The sequence below is a fragment of the Coregonus lavaretus genome (assembly GCF_964263955.1).
Source record: "Coregonus lavaretus genome assembly, chromosome: 39".
NCBI classification, from domain to species: Eukaryota; Metazoa; Chordata; class Actinopteri; order Salmoniformes; family Salmonidae; genus Coregonus; species Coregonus lavaretus.
The window spans coordinates 14754650-14777835 of record NC_140026.1 but is presented as its reverse complement, the minus strand read 5'-3'; the positions used below and the strand labels follow the sequence as shown (position 1 = coordinate 14777835).

The 23186-nt window shown below is 44.7% G+C and overlaps 1 protein-coding gene and 1 pseudogene across 2 annotated transcripts; both read right to left on the bottom strand.

Annotated features, from left to right (window-relative positions):
* Positions 1 to 5150: 5150 nt before the first annotated feature.
* LOC311112967 lies at positions 5151 to 7445 on the bottom strand (annotated as a pseudogene). The gene is made up of 6 exons: positions 7350 to 7445; positions 6836 to 6911; positions 5830 to 6164; positions 5599 to 5730; positions 5411 to 5460; positions 5151 to 5294 (listed from the first exon to the last, which is right to left on the bottom strand). The product of its transcript is annotated as an uncharacterized misc_RNA (transcript).
* A 2237-nt stretch (positions 7446 to 9682) lies between these two features.
* On the bottom strand, positions 9683 to 22053 carry LOC311112966 (uncharacterized protein; the record flags this gene model as incomplete). Its single annotated transcript, XM_084156095.1, has 8 exons — positions 9683 to 9802; positions 11506 to 11555; positions 11659 to 11787; positions 11937 to 12290; positions 12408 to 12758; positions 12868 to 12872; positions 21710 to 21726; positions 21988 to 22053. The coding sequence occupies 8 exons, from the start codon at positions 22051 to 22053 to the stop codon at positions 9683 to 9685; spliced, it is 1092 nt and encodes a 363-aa protein (XP_084012221.1).
* Positions 22054 to 23186: the final 1133 nt, after the last annotated feature.

Sequence of the window (23186 nt, the reverse complement as noted above, 5' to 3'; positions counted from 1 at the left end):
TTAGCTGTAGTCCAGGCCCTAAAGGTGTGGAGGCATTGGCTTGAGGGGGCTCAACACCCTTTCCTCATTCTGACTGATCACCGTAACCTGGAGTACATCCGGGCAGCTAGGAGATTGAACCCTCGTCAGGCTAGGTGGAACATGTTCCTGACCCGGTTTGTTTTTAAGATCACATACATCCCAGCGTCCCAGAACGGTAAGGCAGACGCCCTGTCCCGGCGGTATGACACAGAGGAGAGGTCCATTGAGCCTACTCCCATACTGCCGGAGTCTTGTCTGGTGGCTCCGGTGGTGTGGGAGGTCAATGCGGAGATCGAGCGGGCACTGCGTACCGACCCTACTCCCCCCGAGTGTCCTGTGGGGCGGACGTACGTTCCGCTCGAGGTTCGTGATCGCCTTATTTATTGGGCTCATACATCACCCTCCTCTGGACATCCAGGTATTGGCCGGACAGTGCACTGCCTTAGCGTGAAATACTGGTGGCCAACGTTAGCTAAGGATGTGAGGGTTTATGTCTCCTCCTGCTCGGTGTGCGCCCAGTGTAAGGCGCCTAGACATTTGCCCAGGGGAAAGTTACATCCCCTGCCCGTTCCACAACGACCATGGTCCCACCTCTCGGTGGATTTTGTGACCGACCTACCCCCCTCCCAGGGGAATACCACCATTTTGGTCGTTGTGGATCGGTTTTCCAAGGCCTGTCGTCTCCTCCCAATGCCGGGTCTCCCTACTGCCCTACAGACCGCTGAGGCACTATTTACGCACGTGTTCCGGCACTATGGGGTCCCCGAGGATATTGTGTCTGACCGAGGTCCCCAGTTCACCTCCAGAGTCTGGGGGGCGTTCATGGAACGCTTGGGGGTCTCGGTGAGCCTTACCTTGGGGTACCACCCAGAGAGCAATGGGCAGGTTGAACGAGTCAACCAGGATGTGGGTAGGTTTCTGAGGTCCTATTGCCAGGGCCGGCCGGAGGAGTGGTCTAGGTATATCCCCTGGGCAGAGATGGCCTAGAACTCTCTCCGCCACTCCTCCACCAATTTAACACCTTTCCAGTGTGTTTTAGGATATCAGCCGGTCCTGGCACCATGGCACGAGAGCCAGATCGAGGCCCCTGCGGTGGATGAGTGGATTCGGCGCTCGGAGGAGACGTGGGACGCTGCCCATGTCCATCTGCAGCGGGCCATCCGTCAACAAAAGGCGAGCGCCGATCGCCACCGCAGTGAGGGACCGGTACATGCACCGGGAGATCGAGTCTGGCTCTCGACTCGAAACCTGCCCCTCCGCCTGCCCTGCCGGAAGCTGGGTCGGCGGTTTGTGGGGCCCTTTAAAGTCCTGAGAAGATTGAACGAGGTGTGTTACAGGTTACAACTGCCTATTGAGTACAAGAATATTAACCCCTCGTTCCATGTGTCTCTTCTCAGGCCGGTGGTAGCTGGCCCACTCCAAGAAGATGAGATAAGAGAGACCCCTCCGCCCCCTTTGGACATCGAGGGGGCCCCGGCGTACAGGGTCTGGACCATCTTGGACTCGAGGCGCCGGATGAGTGGTCTCCAGTATCTCGTGGAGTGGGAGGGGTACGGTCCGGAGGAACGGTGCTGGGTGCCTAGGAGGGACATCCTAGATCCATCCCTCCTGACTGAGTTCCACCGTGGGCATCCCACGCGCCCGGGTCCGCGTCCTCCTGGCCGTCCCCGAGGCCGGGGTCGGCGCACGGCTGGGGCCGCGCGTCAAGGGGGGGTACTGTCACGGATTCTGCCAAGGCTGCTCCTCCTCCTGGTTCGGGCAGGCTTCGGCGTTCGTCGTCCCCGGAGTACTAGCTGCCACCGTTTAATGTTTCTATGTTTGATTGCTTTTGTCTGTCTTTTACACCTGTGTCCGTTTGTGTCTGATTACATGTCCTATAAGTTGCCTGTTTTGTATTGGTTAGGTTGTGTGTTGTTTTTCGCCTGTCCGTAGTGCTGCGTGTTTTTGTATCTGTTTCGTTGTTTAGTGTAATACGCATAGTTTGCGTATTGCTCGCCTCTGTTTTGTTTTGAGGCCGTTTACTGTATCTTTGCCTAGTGGTTTCACAGTAAACTTTGTTGGACTAAGCTTCGGTGTCCTGCGCCTGACTCCCACACCACATACACCTCAGCCTTGACACCGGCAGGGAATGGATGTCAGGTCAGAGCTTATGAAGGGGTGATGATCAGGACCAGGTGTGCCGAAGCTGATGAGAAGCAGGTGCGGGTAATCGAGAGATCACCCGCCTAGCAACGTCACCCGGCAACCGGACAGGGTGCGTTCAGGAACCTTCAGGAAACAGGAGATTCAGAGCAGAAAAACAGCAACACAAGCAGGAACAGACTCAGGACGCAGGGTTCATGACAAAGATTTGATTGGCTGAACACTCGATAGGCCGCCCAGTAGGCCATGAATGGAACAAACACTGTCCTTTCATGTTGTTGTACAGCTTGATTCCGTGTTGCACAACTTTATCACATAGCAAGTTTGAATATGTGGATGTTCAGTTTATTTATTTTTAACAATGTGACTACTGTGGATTTATACTTTATTAGGTCTAACTACAGCTCATGCTGTCTACAATACTATGTACTGCAGCAGGACAACAGAGGGCTTGTCCACCCAAAGTAAGTGGCACAACAGCAAGAGTCAATGGATCCCTTTACTTAATGTTTGTCTTGCCATTATGGTCCAAGGGAGTCATACAGTAGTTGGGACCTGGTTGGCCACATGTCTTGACCCTGTCATCCTCTAGGGCCTCTATGACTACCACACATTCACTTCATAACACAGAGAAACAGGAAGCGTTGTTGCTTAACCCTCCCGTTGTCCTAGGGTCAAAATGACCCGCCACTGTGTTGAACCAACTTCATTTAATTTTTATATTTTTGGGATCATTTGTGAGAAGGAGGCAGTGAGACTTTAAAGAAAGTATCACTGCCTCCTTCTCACAAATGATCCAAAAAATATAAAAATTAAATAAAGTTGGTTCAACACAGTGGCGGGTCATTTTGACCCTAGGACAACGGGAGGGTTCCAGCAGAATCTCATATACTATTTATTCTCTAATGAATGGACGAATAAAAGCCCTCCCATTATATAATTAGAACGTGATGACACTTTACATCCCACTTCAAACCATGGTTTGTCATAGCTAGCCACCTAGCCACCATGCATGAAATGCTATAGTATGAATCTGCAGGTAGCTAAAGCTAACCAACTAGGTTCAATGTTAGCTAGCTTTTTCTGTGGCTAAACCAACTATGATCTAAATATTTTTCCTTTATTCCTATTTACAAGTGGCATACTTATTAAGGCACATAAAGGTCACATGTTCCAGAAGGCATTTCTGCCCAAAAACACATTTTTATAAAAATACAAACAAACGTTTAAATGCCTCTCCTGTGAAGTAGTGACATGCAACATACGCCTAGCTTCCTGAAACAGGTCACAAATATATATTAGAGTCAGTTTTATAAATAACTTTTTTGCTTTGGCTGAAAGTTGTCAGGGGCAACATGAACAACAAGTAAAGATGGTGAGAACAATAGTGACACCACATAGACATCCTGCTGAAAACCAAATAGAGACACAGAGACACAGAGAGCAGGTAGAAGGTTGCTGTGTGCACAAAGCCAGCAAGCCCACCTGACCAAAGCGTAGACACGGCCTCGTCATGGCTTACAGAAGACTGCAGAGAACCTGTGAACTTGTTGTTTGGGGGTGGGTTTGAATGGCATGCTATCAACACAACTAGAAGAGGACAACACATTACAGAGGAGAGATGATTTGAATAAATAGGTTCTCTCCAATACTTATTCAACTACTCCCTGGAACTCAATACAAAAGTACACACAAACACGAGTCATTGTCTTTGTCATATAGAGATCACTCTGCTACCCATTTTATTTTGAGTGATTGTGTGGCTCCTCCTGGTAACTAAGCTACACTTTATAATAACTTAGTTGATGTTGGTAGTAATGATCCAGTGATGATGACTACCTAGCCTGTTTGATGCATGTGACACTATGATTCTGAAATGGATTTATAACATGATACAGATGTGTAATATGCATGTAATAAATTACCTTGTTAAAGATTCTTAACCAAACATTGTCTTTGTTGAGCATTTCTTGACAGCTATTATGACTACACACAGGAAAATAAGTTTTCAACGATTCTTTGTGATTAATTTGAACATTTTGTCCATTCTAAAATTTGCTACCATCTCTACTATTAAGGCAGTTATGGGGACTTTCATTTTTTTTCTTTTGTCATTTAGCAGACGCTCTTATCCAGAGCGACTTACAGGAGCAATTAGGGTTAAGTGCCTTGCTCAAGGGCACACTGACAGATTTTTCACCTAGTTGGCTCAGGGATTAGAACCAGCGACCTTTCGGTTACTGGCACAACGCTCTTAACCACTAAGCTACCTGCCGCCCTCTTTCATGTACACTGCTGCACCCTATTGAAAGAGAAATGAAGTGCAGTACTTCAACCTGCACATATGCACGTTCACATTTTGTATTGCTTGTGAAAACTTCTTAGTTACAATGTGTACATTGTCATATTTGGATTATATTTTCAACAATATCAGCTCTCTTCAAAATATACTCAGCTAAGAAGTCTATTTTTAGTTCAGGCTTTTCTCATGAAGAGAGTGAGTTGTGCCCTCAGTAACATGGATGTTTGTGGCTTTGATGCACTGAGGTGTGTGAAGACAGTGTGTGGTGAGGACTGGCGGTCATTGCTGGGGGCTAGAAAGGAGTTAAGCTGTGTGGAAAATCTATTTAGGGCCTTCAGAACACCACAGAGATGTGATGCAGGATACAGCTTCAAAAAGAGAGTTTGAGACAACTGAACGTGTTAGTCAATAGAATGTCCTTTATGCATGCTATTATGCACAACATGTAATCTGGATACAATGTCCCTACAAACTTCTCAGTTTAACTTGAAGAATATGAGTGAAAATCAAACAATACAACTAAATTACAGTGAATTAATGTTTTATTTTATAACAACAGTATCACAACAGTAATGTAAAAAAGGAGTTTGACAGAATACAAGCAATTGTAACACAATTCTAATGATAAAAACACAGTGTGTAACAGAAAAAGCAATGCAAGTCTTAAAGGAGGTAAATCTATGTTTCAGTCCATGTTTTGGCACCTCACCCCAGAATACACAGTGTCTTTCTCCATGGCACTCCTCTGTCTCTGGGTCTTTGGCTTCTTGTGGATGACATTCAGAGCAGCGTAATGGACCGACGTGAGTGTGTCATCATCTTCTTGATCCTAAGAGGAATAGCAAAACAAATTCCAAAGACATCAGGAAATGACCGGATAATTTGATAGAATAATTTACAGTAAATCAAAGTCATACTCAGAATAGTTCAACATAAGGTACATACCTGGTTATGTGAACTGGGGACTGCCGTACCACTTGGCTGAGGATGCGTTCCTTTTAGACAAACATGAAGGAATCATCATCATCAACATCTTCCTTATACAATGAATTAACCCAGTTTCACAACTAAAACATGTAATGTATACTGTACCAGCAGTTTAAGCATATATTGTGGGCAATGATAATGCCTACCTTGGCACAGCAGAGATGTTTTCTTGGTCATCTTATACAAAACACAACCAAGGACAATGATGAGGATGACACAAAGAGCCAACGCTACACCAAGACAGTACACCAAGACAACATGGTCCTCCTTACAACCATCTGTAGAAATGCAGACAGTGATAGAGGAAATTCAGGACATTTTGTTCAACCAGGCATAGAATGTTACGACATTTTAGAAATGTCAGAAATATCACTAACAGTCCAGCTTGGTCCCTTTTCCAAACAGTATCTCCCCACATCACAGTAGTAAGTCCCAGCATCAGAGAGGCTGAGGTTCCTCTTGGGGAGGTTGTAGACACAGCTCTGTGTAGGAGACCCAGCCTCAGGGCTCTTCTCACACTGATTACTCCTGTCCCTATGGGTGTAAATGATTCCTGGACGGGATTCTCCTGAGCCATGTCTGAACCAATAGACTCTGTGTTCTCCTGCACAGGTCTCAGTGTGTATTGTACAGTTCAGAGTAACAGAGTCTCCTGGCTGGACTGACTCAGACACAGACTGCTGGATCACAGACATGCTGTTGGACCCTGAATCTGAAGAGAGTGAGTAAGATCATGGTGTGTACATTCTAGTTTCCTGCTAGATAATTAATGTACCGTTATATGAACACACTTAGGCCTGTTTTGCTGAGGATGTGAGACTTCTGAGATCATCATAGTATCAGCTTTATTTTACATTTGTATTAGGTGAAGCTAGGCCCCTGCAATGACATCCTACAGCAAATTAGAAATGTATATAATAGCCAGTTCACACTGGAACAGTCAAGATCAAAGTGGAGTTCAGAGGAGGAGTGGGGCTTAACCTAGAATGATGCTGATTGGATGACCCTCATATGTCACATCCTGTCTTGATTACTCACTCCAGAGTAGATGGTTTCTTCCTCTCTCTGTTCTCACTGTTCCCTCCTCTGTCTCCTGGGATTGGTACTCTTCTTGTCAGTGAACCTCAGGGCAGTGTAGTTCAGGACATCATCGTCACCGTGGAGCAATTGGGATGAAACACAGACTCACTCAATTCAGTCTCTAGGTCAAATCTAATGCCGTAATATTTGCAATGAATGCATGTTTTCTTATGTGATCTAAATAACTAGTATTGTGAGCAGTTTGACACAGTAGATTATACAATAGATATAAACAGATATGTTAGATGTATCACCTATCCTTGATCTCCAGTCTGGTCCTATTCCCAAACAGTATCTCCCCACATGAGGCCACAGCACAGTAGTAAGTCCCAGCATCAGAGAGGCTGAGGTTCCTCTTGGGGAGGTTGTAGACACAGCTCTGTGTAGGAGACACAGGCTCAGGGCTCCTCTCACACTGATCACTCCTGTTTCCATTGTTGTAAATGATTCCTGGATGGGATTCTCCTGAGCAATGCCTGAACCAATAGACACTGTGTTCTCCTGCACAGGTCTCAGTGTGTATTGCATTTTGACGTTGTGCCTAAGAATGGTAGAGCACAAAAAAGCATGGTTATGGAAAATTACTAATAAAAAATATAAATAGGTACCGTATAATAAAAATACAGTATTTGTAATATTTTCACCTGTCAGCATTAAACATGGTTCCATGAGCAAACAGCATGTGATTCAAGAAAATCTTCCCACAATAGTAGGTCCCAATGTCCTCTTGCTTTTTCGCAGAAATGTTGAGGTGAAATGTGTTTTTGGCAGCCATCACAGTGAATCACCCATCATCAAATTCATTGTAGAATAGCACATCACTCAGGTACTTAGAAGATTTAGCGATGTGCTGAAGCACCATGCCGGTGGTGAGTTTGTACCTTACCATGTAGTTTATGTTCTCACTGGTCATGTGGCATTCAATAGTCACATTGCCTCCAAGCTCTGCTTTCTGGGAAGAATTGGGCTGAACAATAACTGGTGTTTGAGATGCACCTGTAAAAACAACTATATTTACTACATTTAAAACATTTACCAAACGCTTATAGTAAGCACTTTAAATGTATAGTAAACATGTATAACATTAGTCAATTGAGCTAGATGTTACTTCCATGCTTTCCAGATAAAAAAAAAAGGTGAGGAGCTTATGTGTCTTGCCTGCTCCTTCACAGGACGAGATTGACCTGTGTAAAATGTCTTTCTACAGAAAATAACGGAAACTTGCGTTTGTGTTCATTGGTTGATCTCAGGTACCGTCTGATTTTGATGGTCAGATTTGATAGGCTGAACACTCGATAGGTCGCCCAGTAGGCCATGAATGGAACACACACTGTCCTTTCATGTTGTTGCACAGCTTGATTCTGTGTTGCACAACTTTATCACATAGCAAGTTTGAATATGTGGATGTTCAGATTTATTTTTTTAACACTGTGACTACTGTGGATATATCCTTTATTAGGTCTAACTACAGCTCATGCTGTCTACAATACTATGTACTGCAGCAGGCCAACAGAGGGTTTGTCCACCCAAAGCAAGAGACACAACAGCAAGTGTAAACGGATCCCTTTACTTAATGTTTGTCTTGCCATTGTGGTCCAAGGGAGTCATACAGTAGTTGGGACCTGGTTGGCCACATGTCTTGACCCTGTCATCCTCTAGGGCCTCTATGACTACCACACATTCACTTCATAACACAGAGAAACAGGAAACATGACAGTAGTCTTTGCTTAGCCAACAATATCTCAAATACTATTTATTCTCCAATGTATGGACGAATAAAAGCCCTCCCATTATATAGTTAGAAGGAGGCTATTTCTTCTTGGCCCAGATGATGATGACACTTTACATCCCACTTCAAACCATGGTTTGTGTTTAACTACGTACTTCAGATCTCTAGGTCAAATGACCTAATAAATAGTTTGTTGTGGTTTTTCACAGATATCAGTAGACTATGTATATATAACTAACTGCCTCATATAAATACTGTTCTATTGTTGATAAAAAGGGCATCATGAAGAGCAAAAGCGTATGTCATACAACTGACTGACACAACTGAGACATCCTGCTGAAACCACAGAGAGAGAGAGAGAGAGAGAGAGAGAGAGAGAGAGAGAGAGAGGGAGAGAGAGAGAGAGTCCTGTGCAGAAGGCCAACAGGCCTTATCAAAGTGTAGATAGCTACAGCCTCGTGTTTTGTTCATAACAGACATCAGTATACATGTACATTTGTTGCTGTGTATGTGAGGGGATGTGTGTCATGCAATCAGTAGGCCTATGTCTTAAAGAGAAAACAAAGAAGAAACCTCCTCCACTACAACTGCATGATGCCTGAGTATGGCCTGTCCTCCTTCTGTGGTGGTGGCTGTTGTGCCACTTTCACTATGAGTAATTATGTTGAAAGAGGCCTACTTTATTTACTGTAAAATGATGCAAGGGACTACCTGACTTAACATAAATAAGAAGACGTTGACCTTTACATTGTATGCACTGTGTTTAGAGACCATTGTTGCACTAAGGGGTGTGAACAGTATGGTGGCCCTGAAAAGGAAAGTAGAGTGCAGTGTGTTGCTGCAGGTCAGTCTTCCTGTGTTAAAAGTCTATGAAAGGTTAGTTTCCAATAGTGGAAAGACACTGTAACACCCTCCACTATGGTGTGTGAACAGAATGCGTTGAGTTCAACCAATTCTAATTCATTTAGTTTACAATTGAAAATGCTTTATTTTTCTTCACATTTTAGTAGACGCTCTTATCCAGAGCGACTTAGACAGTACGTAATTTTTTTTTCTCCATTCTGGTCCCCCGTGGGAATTGAACCCACAACCCTGGCGTTGCAAGCGCCATGCTCTACCAACTGAGCTACACGGGACTACAAATGCAAATCAAATGTAAAATGAGTTTGACAGAGAAGCAATGCATGAAAATCTGTATACTTTATATTACATTTGAAAAAGCATTGACCACTGTTTTCATCACATTTTACTGCAGCGTTCATAAAGAGCAAGTTAAGCTAGAGCAAGTTAAAGAGCTTTCTAGTATGAAGGGGAAATGTTTCATATATCCAGTTCTACTGTCAAATTCCAGAGTACATGACCATTGTCTCTTCCTCCATGTTTCCTCCTAATGAAGTTTAATGGACGTCTGTTGTATTGTTTTACTGTCTGATCCCAGAGTACACCGTCTGTTCCTCCATGTTGCTTCTCTGTTTTCTAGACCTGTTCTTTTTGTTGCTCAGATTCAGAGCTACGTAATGGAGACTGTCTGCATCTTGGCCCTGTGAAGAACAATTATAAAATGGAGGGAAATACAGTGAGGGAAAAAAGTATTTGATCCCCTGCTGATTTTGTACGTTTGCCCACTGACAAAGAAATGTTCAGTCTATCATTTTAATGGTAGGTTTATTTGAACAGTGAGAGACAGAATAACAACAAAAAAATCCAGAAAGACGCATGACAAAAATGTTATAAATTGATTTGCATTTTAATGAGGGAAATAAGTATTTGACCCCCTCTCAATCAGAAAGATTTCTGGCTCCCAGGTGTCTTTTATACAGGTAACGAGCTGAGATTAGGAGCACACTCTTAAAGGGGAATGCTCCTAATCTCAGCTTGTTACCTGTATAAAAGACACCTGTCCACAGAAGCAATCAATCAATCAGATTCCAAACTCTCCACCATGGCCAAGACTAAAGAGCTCTCCAAGGATGTCAGGGACAAGATTGTAGACCTACACAAGGCTGGAATGGGCTACAAAACCATCACCAAGCAGCTTGGTGAGAAGGTGACAACAGTTGGTGCGATTATTCCCAAATGGAAGAAACACAAAATAACTGTCAATCTCCCTTGGCCTTGGGCTCCATGCAAGTTCTCACCTCGTGGAGTTGCAATGATCATGAGAACGGTGAGGAATCAGCCCAGAACTACACCAGAGGATCTTGTCAATGATCTCAAGGAAGCTGGGACCATAGTCACCAAGAAAACAATTGGTAACACACTACGCCGTGAAGGACTGAAATCCTGCAGCACCCGCAAGGTCCCCCTGCTCAAGAAAGCACATATACAGGTCCGTCTGAAGTTTGCCAATGAACATCTGAATGATTCAGAGGAGAACTGGGTGAAAGTGTTGTGGTCAGATGAGACGAAAATGGAGCTCTTTGGCATCAACTCAACTCGCCGTGTTTGGAGGAGGAGGAATGCTGCCTATGACCCCAAGAACACCATCCTAACCGTCAAACATGGAGGTGGAAACATTATGCTTTGGGGGTGTTTTTCTGCTAAGGGGACAGGACAACTCCACCGCATCAAAGGGACAATGGACGGGGCCATGTACCATCAAATCTTGGGTGAGAACCTCCTTCCCTCAGCCAGGGCATTGAAAATGGGTCGTGGATGGGTATTCCAGCATGACAATGACCCAAAACACACGGCCAAGGCAACAAAGGAGTGGCTCAAGAAGAAGCACATTAAGGTCCTGGAGTGGCCTAGCCAGCCTCCAGACCTTAATCCCATAGAAAATCTGTGGAGGGAGCTGAAGGTTCGAGTTGCTGAACCTCAGCTTCGAAACCTTAATGACTTGGAGAAGATCTGCAAAGAGTAGTGGGACAAAATCCCTCCTGAGATGTGTGCAAACCTGGTGGCCAACTACAAGAAACGTCTGACCTCTGTGATTGCCAACAAGGGTTTTGCCACCAAGTACTAAGTAATGTTTTGCAGAGGGGTCAAATACTTATTTCCCTCATTAAAATGCAAATCAATTTATAACATTTTTGACATCCGTGTTTCTGGATTTTTTTGTTGTTATTCTGTCTCTCACTGTTCAAATAAACCTACCATTCAAATTATAGACTGATCATGTCTTTGTCAGTGGGCAAACGTACAAAATCAGCAGGGGATCAAATACTTTTTTCCCTCACTGTATTCGCAATATGTGATTATTTAATGGAACCATTAAATACAAAATATAAAGAATTGTACTTACCCTTGTATCCGAAGTCGAGACTGCTGGCCCTCTTGTCTGAGAGCCGGGTCCTGAAAAGAAAGACAGAAAATATAAAGATGCAACCTCTCATTACTGAGACATCTGTTGATGGTGATATCAAAGAAGAGCAACTTCTATGAATAAGTCACTTACCTCTGCACAGCAGACATGCTCTCTTGTTAATCTTGTAAATAATGCAAGTCAGGACAATGATCAGGATTAGAGAGAGAGCCAATGCTGCGCCCAGACAATACAGTAAGAGAAGAGGGTCTGCGCCATTGTCTGTGAAAATAAACATGGTGGTAGAAATATAGTAACTAGAAGGATGATTGCACATTTTCTAATGTGATCTAAATAACCGTAACTGTATACAGTTTTACACGGTAGATTATGGAACAGATATAAACAAAAATGTACGTTTCATCACCTACCCTTGATCTCCAGCTTGGTCCCGTTTCCAAACAGTATCTCCCCACACGAGGCCACAGCACAGTAGTAAGTCCCAGTATCAGAGAGGCTGAGGTTCCTCTTGGGGAGGTTGTAGACACAGCTCTGTGTAGGAGACCCAGCCTCAGGGCTCTTCTCACACTGATCACTCCTGTCTCCATGGGTGTAGATGATTCCTGGATGGGATTCTCCTGAGCCATGCCTGAACCAATAGACACTGTGTTCTCCTGCACAGGTCTCAGTGTGTATTGTACAGTTCAGAGTCACAGAGTCTCCTTGCTGGACTGACTCAGACACAGACTGCTGAGTAAGTAAATGCTGGTTCCTGGAATCTGCACCTTTTACCCAATAAATCCAAGGTTGTAATGAACTTCTAATTAAATATGAAATACACCATTTCCATATGCAAAACCCCTGAAACAGTAACATTGCATATTAACTTCTGTGTTACTCACCCTTATGCATCAGAAATACACCATTTCCAAAGATCATGTAATCATAAACACGTGCAGCACAGTAGTACATCCCCACATCCGATGGCTTGGCATCTGAAATGGTCAGCACAAAACCGTCGCCGTTGTTCTCTGCAGCAAACCGAGTGTTGTTGTCAAACTCACCATAGAACGTTGGATCTTTTGAGTGAAGGTAAAGAGATAGCATCATCACAGGAGCTTGTCCTACTGTGAGTTTGAACCAGTTGTAGTAGTCACCACCAGTCCCAGAGATGAAGCATTTCAAATCAACTGTGTCTCCAGTGATGAAGGTCTTCAAAAGATCAGACTGAGTAATGATACCTTTTGACAGCACTGAAAAATATACATTTTTTTATGTCAATCAAAGTGTACACATCAGATTCATGCGTTTACAGGTCCCATAACAGTATGTATTTTTTATCTTGTCAACATAATGTCTTACCTGCTCTAAATAAAAGAGAGATTATGAGACACAGTTTTGTCATCATCCTTCTGTGGATAGCATGTCCTTATGTCGTCCTGTGTGTCAGATAAGAGTGAGAATCAAGAGGTTATGGGTGTCTTTTTATACATGACTGGAGAGATGGTCCACAAGCCTTATTGGCTGCTGTGACATTAGTAAAGACACGGCACAGGACAGTTGAACCCTCCCCTCTGATCATGTTCTATCCTCATGCTAAATGAGTACACTTTCCGTTTTCTTCAGAAAGCTATCGCCTTGGTAATGATTGAGAGATAGGGACACCAAACGCATATACAGTGGGGAAAAAAAGTATTTAGTCAGCCACCAATTGTGCAAGTTCTGCCACTTAAAAAGATGAGAGAGGCCTGTCATTTTCATCATAGGTACACGTCAACTATGACAGACAAATTGAGAAAAAAAAATCCAGAAAATCACATTGTAGGATTTTTTATGAATTTATTTGCAAATTATGGTGGAAAATAAGTATTTGGTCACCTACAAACAAGCAAGATTTCTGTCTCTCACAGACCTGTAACTTCTTCTTTAAGAGGCTCCTCTGTCCTCCACTCGTTACCTGTATTAATGGCACCTGTTTGAACTTGTTATCAGTATAAAAGACACCTGTCCACAACCTCAAACAGTTACACTCCAAACTCCACTATGGCCAAGACCAAAGAGCTGTCAAAGGACACCAGAAACAAAATTGTAGACCTGCACCAGGCTGGGAAGACTGAATCTGCAATAGGTAAGCAGCTTGGTTTGAAGAAATCAACTGTGGGAGCAATTATTAGGAAATGGAAGACATACAAGACCACTGATAATCTCCCTCGATCTGGGGCTCCACGCAAGATCTCACCCCGTGGGGTCAAAATGATCACAAGAACGGTGAGCAAAAATCCCAGAACCACACGGGGGGACCTAGTGAATGACCTGCAGAGAGCTGGGACCAAAGTTACAAAGCCTACCATCAGTAACACACTACGCCGCCAGGGACTCAAATCCTGCAGTGCAAGACGTGTCCCCCTGCTTAAGCCAGTACATGTCCAGGCCCGTCTGAAGTTTGCTAGAGTGCATTTGGATGATCCAGAAGAGGATTGGGAGAATGTCATATGGTCAGATGAAACCAAAATATAACTTTTTGGTAAAAACTCAACTCGTCGTGTTTGGAGGACAAAGAATGCTGAGTTGCATCCAAAGAACACCATACCTACTGTGAAGCATGGGGGTGGAAACATCATACTTTGGGGCTGTTTTTCTGCAAAGGGACCAGGACAACTGATCCGTGTAAGGAAAGAATGAATGGGGCCATGTATCGTGAGATTTTGAGTGAAAACCTCCTTCCATCAGCAAGGGCATTGAAGATGAAACATGGCTGGGTCTTTCAGCATGACAATGATCCCAAACACACCGCCCGGGCAACGAAGGAGTGGCTTCGTAAGAAGCATTTCAAGGTCCTGGAGTGGCCTAGCCAGTCTCCAGATCTCAACCCCATAGAAAATCTTTGGAGGGAGTTGAAAGTCCGTGTTGCCCAGTGACAGCCCTAAAACATCACTGCTCTAGAGGAGATCTGCATGGAGGAATGGGCCAAAATACCAGCAACAGTGTGTGAAAACCTTGTGAAGACTTACAGAAAACGTTTGACCTGTGTCATTGCCAACAAAGGGTATATAACAAAGTATTGAGAAACTTTTATTATTGACCAAATACTTATTTTCCACCATAATTTGCAAATAAATTCATTAAAAGTCCTACAATGTGATTTTCTGGAATTTTTTTCCTCCTTTTGTCTGTCATACTTGACGTGTACCTATGATGAAAATTACAGGCCTCTCTCATCTTTTTAAGTGGGAGAACTTGCACAATTGGTGACTGACTAAATACTTTTTTTCCCCACTGTATATTGTTGTCCACATTTCAGTTCCTGTATTTGATTGTTTATGATAATATGGCATGATTATGATTGACAAGCTCCTATCTACACACACATAAAGGTGCCATTTAATAAACATATCATTAACATTATTTAAAGTATGACAAATGCCTGTGAATGCCTTCTCCAGTAGTTTAAAACATCTCAAACTCTAAGCCATTGTCACGCTCTGGCTCCGGGACTTTGTATTATTGAGCCAGGGTGTGTTCATTTTTGTTGTGTTTGGGGATTAGTTGGGTTGTTATTGGTGGTTTCATTGTTTGGTCCAGTGACTCCCAATCAGTGGTAACGAGTGTCAGCTGTCGGCTCGTTATCTCTGATTGGGAGCCATATTTAAACTGTCATTGTTCACCTTGGGGTTGTGGGTTTTTGTTCTATGTTCAGTCGTTGTCACTGAGGACTTCATGATCGTGTTTTGTTTTGTATTCTCGTGTATTGCATTAAAGTCAATATGTTCGCTACCAACGCTGCGCTTTGGTCCTACTTCATAGACGATCGTGACAGAAAAACCCACCACAACGAGACCAAGCAGCGTTTCCAGGAGTTGGATGACGAGTGGTGGAGACAGAAGAGCGAAGGTTGGGAGAGGACTATAGAGGCCTGGTCCACGGAGAGGAGAGACCCCCAGAAAAATTTTAGGGGGGGGCTCACGACGTCGGGGCAGCAGGAGTACGGGTTAGAGGAGTGCAGTAGGTTGGCAGAAAAGGCCGCCAGGTTAAGGGGGCCACTGGTCACGAAGGGGAAGGAAGGTGTGGAGGCACGGCGAAGGGTACTGGGGTGTGTTACCAGTCCGGTCCGGCCCGTTCCTGATCCCCGTGTAGGGCCAGGGGTGTGTGTCCTCAGTACGGCCCTGTCTGTGCCTGTTCCTCGCATGGAGCCTGTGGTGCGCGCCGCAAGCCCGACTCGGTCTGTTCCTGCTCCCCGCACCAAGTCTGTGTTGCGTTTCGTCAGCCCTGTCCGGCCCGTCCCTGCTCCCCGCACCAAGCCAATGGTGCGCGTCGCCAGCCCAGCCCGGCCTGTCCCTGCTCTACGCACCAAGCCAAAGGGGTGCGTCGCCAGCCCAGCCCGGCCGGTTCCTGCTCCACGCATCAAAACTACGGTGTGCGTCGCCGGCCCAACCCGGACTGTTCCTGCCACTCGCACCAGGCTAAGGGTGCGAGTCGTCAACCTGGGTCAGCTCGTTCCGGCTACTCGCACCAAACCAAGGGGGCGAGTCGTCAACCTGGTTCAGCCTATTCCTGCTACGCGCACCAAGCCAGGGAGGCGAGTCGTCAGCCTGAGGAGGTCCGTTCCGGCTCCACGCACCAAGCCGAGGATGCGTATCGTCAGCCAGGTCCGGTCCGTCCCTGCCTCACGCGCCAAGCTAGGGGTGCGCGTCATCAGTCCGGATCCAGCCAGCTGGGTTGGATCGGACCGGGGCCATTACGGGGGGATGGATGTAGGATGGTGGTCAAGCCCGGAGCCAGAGCCGGAGCCGCCTCCGAGGAGCAACACCCACCCAGCCCTCCCCTATTTGGGTTCTTTGAGGCGCGGTCGCAGTCCGCGCCTTTAGGGGGGGGGTACTGTCACGCTCTGGCTCCGGGACTTTGTATTATTGAGCCAGGGTGTGTTCATTTTTGTTGTGTTTGGGGATTAGTTGGGTTGTTATTGGTGGTTTCATTGTTTGGTCCAGTGACTCCCAATCAGTGGTAACGAGTGTCAGCTGTCGGCTCGTTATCTCTGATTGGGAGCCATATTTAAACTGTCATTGTTTACCTTGGGGTTGTGGGTTTTTGTTCTATGTTCAGTCGTTGTCACTGAGGACTTCATGATCGTGTTTTGTTTTGTATTCTCGTGTATTGCATTAAAGTCAATATGTTCGCTACCAACGCTGCGCTTTGGTCCTACTTCATAGACGATCGTGACAGCCATTGTGGAGGGCAGGGGTTCTACTAAGATAACATATGGAATTGTTTTAAGATCATACCATGGATCAGTTACCTATTTTATTTTCAACTTTAGGACCCTTTAGGTATCAATAACTAATAAAGTATTTAATAAAATATTGAATTTGGAGATATAGGAAAGGTTTTTTGGACACATATTTAACTCCTAATTTTTGTTGGCACAAAACTACCACCATACGTCCATTCGTTTGTACGGGTTACCGTCAGACGAGTCCCGTGATACTTGTGGGGGTCGTAGAGCAAAACGGTGTTCGTGAGTCTCATCTTTCCATATACGCTACAGTTGTTTTCATGAGAATATTTATTTTTGGGATGTCTCATGGTCTGACAAACACCACTGTAGCTCGGCCACCTTCCACCGCAGATGAGGAAGGCAGACATAGGAGGATGTGGTGGATTAAAACAGAACCCATGCAGATGTCTCTAGCTTAAACTGACAGATTTTGATTGGTATTTTTTTAATTATGTTACTTAGATTAATTCAAGAGTCATGGACATTGCGTCAAATTAGAAAGACAGAAAAAATACAAATCATGCACATTCCGTTATTTTATGCTGTTGAATGCATACACTGAAGAGTATAAATGTCAATATGGCATACATACATATTGTCATCTTGTTCTGATGAACTCAAGATCAATGGAAACAGGATACACCTGAACTCAATTTCGAGTCTCATAGCAAAGGGTCTGAATACTTATGTAAATAAGGCATTTCTGTTTTTATTTTTAATACATTTGCAAATATTTCTAAACCTGTTTTTGCTTCGTCTGAAATACTTTCTGAAGGCCCTCTAGATGCAAGCTCTTTCTGAAGGCCCTCTCCAAAAGGGGGAGGCTTGATCAATACCATCTCAAACCTACTTTCACTAATTATCTGGCAGGGTCTCAGAAAGAGCTTACATCTAGAGTGCCTTCGGAAAGTGTTTCAGACCCCTTGACTTTTTCCACATTTTATTATGTCACAGCTTTATTGTAAAATGGATGTAAACATTTGCTGTCCTTAAGCCATTTTGCCACAACTTTGGAAGTATGCTTGGGGTCATTGTCCATTTGGAAGACTCATTTGCGACCAAGCTTTAACTTCCTGACTGATGTCTTGAGATGTTGCTTCAATATATCCACATAATTTTCCTTCCTCATGATGTTTAAAAGCACAGTCAATTTAGTGTATGTAAACTTCTGAACCACTGGAATTGTGATACAGTGAATTATAAGTGAAATAATCTGTCTGTAAACAATTGTTGGAAAAATTACTTGTGTCAAAACTGAAAAACAAGTATAATGACTCCAACCTAAGTGTATGTAAACTTCCGACTTCAACTGTAAGGTCCCACGGTTGACAGTGCATATCAGAGCAAAAACCAAGCCATGAGGTCGAAGGAATTGTCCGTAGAGCTCCGAGACAGGATTGTGTCAAGGCACAGATAAGGGGAAGGGTAGCATTGAAGGTCCCCAAGAACACAGTGGCCTCCATCATTCTTAAATGGAAGAAGTTTGGAACCAGAGCTGGTCGCCCGGCCAAACTGAGCAATCGTGGGAGAAGGGCCTTGGTCAGGGAGGTGACCAAGAACCCGATGGTCACTCTGACAGAGCTCTAGAGTTCCTCTGTGGAGATGGGAGAACCATCTCTGCAGCACTCCACCAATCAGGCCGTTATGGTAGAGTCGCCAGACAGAAGCCACTCCTCAGTAAAAGGCACATGACAGCCCGCTTGGAGTTTACCAAAAGGCACCTAAAGACTCTCAGACCATGAGAAACAAGATTCTCTGTTTTCTTTGTGCTGAATGCCAAGCATCACATCTGGAGGAAACCTGGCACCATCCCTACGGTGAAGCATGGTGGTGGCAGCATCATGCCGTGGGGATGTTTTTCAGCAGCAGGGACTGGGAGACTATTTATTTTTATTTATTTAACCAGGTAAGCCAGTTGAGAACAAGTTCTCATTTACAACTGTGACCTGGCCAATATAAAGCAAAGCAGTGCGATGAAAACAACAACACAGAGTTACATATGGGGTAAACAAAACATAAAGTCAAAAATACAACAGAAATATATATACAGTGTGGAGGTAAGGCAATAAATAGGCCATAGTGCAAAAATAGTTACAATTTCGTATTAACACTGGAATGATAGATGTGCAAAAGATGATGTGCAAATAGAGATACTGGGGTTCAAATTAGCAAAATAAATAACAATATGGGGATGAGGTAGTTGGGTGGGCTAATTTCAGAATGGCTGTGTACAGGTACAGTGATCGGTAAGCTGTTCTGACAACTGACGCTTAAAGTTAGTGAGGGAGATAAGAGTCTCCAGCTTCAGAGATTTTTACAGTTCGTTCCAGTCATTGGCAGCAGAGAACTGGAAGGAATGGCGGCCAAAGGAGGTGTTGGCTTTGGGGATGACCAGTGAGATATACCTGCTGGAGCGCAGACTACGGGTGGGTGTTGCTATGGTGACCAGTGAGCTAAGATTTGCCTAGCAGTGATTTATAGATGACCTGGAGCCAGTGGATTTGGCGACGAATATGTAGTGAGGGCCAGCCAACAAGAGTGTACAGGTCACAATGGTGGGTAATATATGGGGCTTTGGTGACAAAACGGATGGCACTGTGATAGACTACATCCAATTTGTGTTGGAGGCTATTTTGTAAATGACATCGCCAAAGTCAAGGATCGGTAGGATACACAGTTTTACGAAGGCATGTTTGGCAGCATGAGTGAAGGAGGCTTTCTTGTGAAATAGGAAGCCGATTCTAGATCTAACTTTTGATTGGAGATGCTTAATGTGAGTCTGGAAGGAGAGTTTACAGTCTAACCAGACACCTAGGTATTTGTAGTTGTCCACAGCGTCAGTTGTCAGAGCAGCTTACCGATCACTGCACATGTACACAGCCATTCTGAAATTAGCACACCCAACTACTCATCCCCATTTATTTTGCTCATTTGCACCCCAGTATCTCTATTTGCACATCATCTTTTGCACATCTATCATTCCAGTGTTAATACGAAATTGTAACTATTTTGCACTATGGCCTATTTATAGGCCTTACCTCCATAACTTACTACATTCACACACACTGTATATATATTTCTGTTGTATTTTTGACATGCCGTGTGTGTGGTAAAAACAGAGGTTTTGGTGTAGACGGTGAGGGTGGAGACCTTGGCTGCATCCCAAATGGCACCCTATCCCCTATATAGTGCACTACCTTTGACCAGAGGCACTTCTTTTGACCAGGGCCCATAGGGTGCCATTTCAGAAGCACACTTGTCATTTGGTTGATAACGGTTTTGTTATCTATAAGTAAACAGAGTGCATGGCCCTGAAAATGGTCTGAAGTGTAACACCTGAGGGTTGGTTATCAACCTTCTCAGAATCCATCTGTCCAGCAGAAATAGTGAAATTGAAAAAGTGCATGATGACCAAAGACACCACAAGGGTTATCACAGGCTTTAGAAACACAATGAGACAAAGTATCTGCATGCAAATCAAACTGCATTGGTAGCAAACCATAACAAACCCTTAATGTCACAGTAACAAAGGAGGTGTGAACTCAAAAGTACCTAAGAAAAAAAAATTGTTCATGCCAAATGTGCGAAGGCATGATGTCTGTTTGTTTAGTTGTTGAGTGGAAACTTCGGACCACAGAGATCTTTGTACGTGTTGTTTTCCATCCCTGTTCACACCAGCGAGGTGACACTGACCACAGGCCGAGGATGTTGTGTCTGCAGCGAATGCATCAGATGAGAGTCTGCAGAGATCATTGACACCTGCCTCTGTACACTCAACATTAGAGCAGTAGGTCTATTGTTTATGGATGCATTCATTGTGCATGTAAATACACCATGGATGCACTGTGATTGAAGTAGGCCTACAAGTGTTCCAAAGTGTTGAAGATGTTGAATAGAACATATTTTATGGTCATTTTGAACATAGCCCACTAAAGTATAGTTATTGTACTAAACAGCAGATGGAACAAATCTAGTCTAAAACCTGGGGTAGTTTGGTTTTGGTTAAGCATTAATAGTCTGGCGGTATGGATGGAAAGAGATGTGAGGCCTGATTGGTGAGAAGAGAGTGTGTGGTTTAGATGCAGAGAGAGAGAGAGAGAGAGAGAGAGAGAGAGAGAGAGAGAGAGAGAGAGAGAGAGAGAGAGAGAGAGAGAGAGAGAGAGAGAGAGAGAGAGAGAGAGAGAGAGAGAGAGAATAAAGTCAGTACAGCTGATCTGACAACTTCTGTCTGTAGCGTCCGAACAGTTTTGGCTACACAACAATGTGAGACTGTCACGAACATGTACATGTCAGTTTATTACTCTAGGCCACCCACAGGACTCACAAGACTCGTCTGAAGGTCTCCCAGTACCAGTTGAAAAAATTGAGACAGTTTAGTGCCAAAAATAATACATGTACAAAAATATATATATATATAAAACATCCCGATATTTCTTATATCTCAGATAAAGGACCGACACTTCAGAACAAACTTCCTTTTGATATTTTTTGTGGGACTAGCTGTTGTTCAATGTAGTGAATCTGTTATTTAATGAGTTTATATGGCTAATAGCAGTAACGGCAAATTACATTTTTCATCCAATATTTTTTTCATATTTTGGGGGGATACTTCAAGGGATCTTAACATTTTAAATCAAATAGCTTAAGGATCCATGGTATGACCTGCTTAACACAATTCTGTAAGGGTTGGTGTGAGGTGTGACCCAGGTGCGGTGCAGGATAGACAGTAGGCAGTAGGCAGAGATGGTGAAACAAGGATCTTTACTGGTGGTCCCAAAACCAGGATACAAATTAAAGGAGCAAATTGGTCTCCAAAAATAGGCTGACAGCAAACATATGAAATACTAACTACAACTGAAAACAACAATGAAACAGGGAGAACACTTCTCAAGTACCTGTACATATGTCTCGCGATCAGACACTGATTAATACTGTTTGGCATCGAGGAACTGGCAGAGAACACAGAGCAAGGGAACACAGGGAAGTGAGGGCATCAATACACAGGTGAACAGGTAGACACAGGTGACATCAATAGGATAATTATTAGTCCAGACTGTGAGTGAGGAGGTGCCTACGGTTGTCGGAGGAGGACACCTAGTGGGTCGCTCCAGTTCTGCAAACCCCCCCGACGAACGGAATGTTGTTATCAGCCCTGGGTCCAGAATGTCCCTCCTGGGCACCCAGGACCGCTCCTCTGGCCAATAACCTACCCAGTCCACCAGAAATAGGAGACCCCTCCCCACCCTGCCGACAGGCCATGAGCCGCCTCCCGGCATAGTTCCCCGACACCAACCGAGAGGTGTCGAACACCTTGCGTAGCTCCAGTGTGAATTGGTAGGAGTCGGAACACGCCGGAGTTTGGCTCTCCCACTCCGCGGAAGCCCAGGAAAGGGCCCGACCCGTCAACAGAGTGATAATGTAGGCCACCCGGTCCTGCTCCGTCGGGAAGGAGGAGTGTTGTAGGCTGAACACCAGGGAACACTGGGTGAGGAATTCCCTGCAGCCCTCTGGACGTCCGTCGTACCTCTCCGGAGGTGGTAGACGGGGTTCCCGTGGTGTCGCAGGCGAGACAGGAGACGCCGCTGCCACTACTTCCACTCCGCCAGCTGCCGGGGCTGGTCGGGTGTCCACCCGGCTCTGCACGGCGATCGTCAACTGGCGGAGATTCTCGTGATCTGCTGCAGGCTGTGTTTGTGCTGGGTCAGCATAGCTCCCTGTGCTGCCAATGCGCTATGATACTGTGCTGCCTCCGCTGGGTCCATATTGGCTCTGTTTTCTGTAAGGGTTGGTGTGAGGTGTGACCCAGGTGCGGTGCAGGATAGACAGTAGGCAGTAGGCAGAGATGGTGAAACATGGATCTTTACTGGTGGTCCCAAAACCAGGATACAAAATAACGGACTTGTCACGATAAAATAAAGGAGGAGCAAATTGGTCTCCAAAAACAGGCTGACAGCAAACATACGAAATACTAACTACGACTGAAAACAACAATGAAACAGGGAGAACACTTCTCAAGTACCTGTACATACGTCTCACGATCAGACACTGGTTAGTACTGTTTGGCATCGAGAAACTGGCAGAGAAAACAGAGCAAGGGAACACAGGGAAGTGAGGGCATAAATACACAGGTGAACAGGTAGACACAGGTGACACCAATAGGATAATGATTAGTCCAGACTGTGAGTGAGGAGGTGCCTAAGGTTGTCGAAGGATGATACCTAGTGGGTCGCTCCAGAACTGCGACCCCCTCCTGTAACACAATTCCATATGTTAGCAACTTTTAACCTAAAACACATTTATATTTCAAGTTGAATTCACGTTAGTTGATAACTCAACCAAATTGAAATCAAAACTAGCCATGGCACTGATGTCTGTGCCCAGTGGGAAAGCTGTGCATAGATGCAGTACA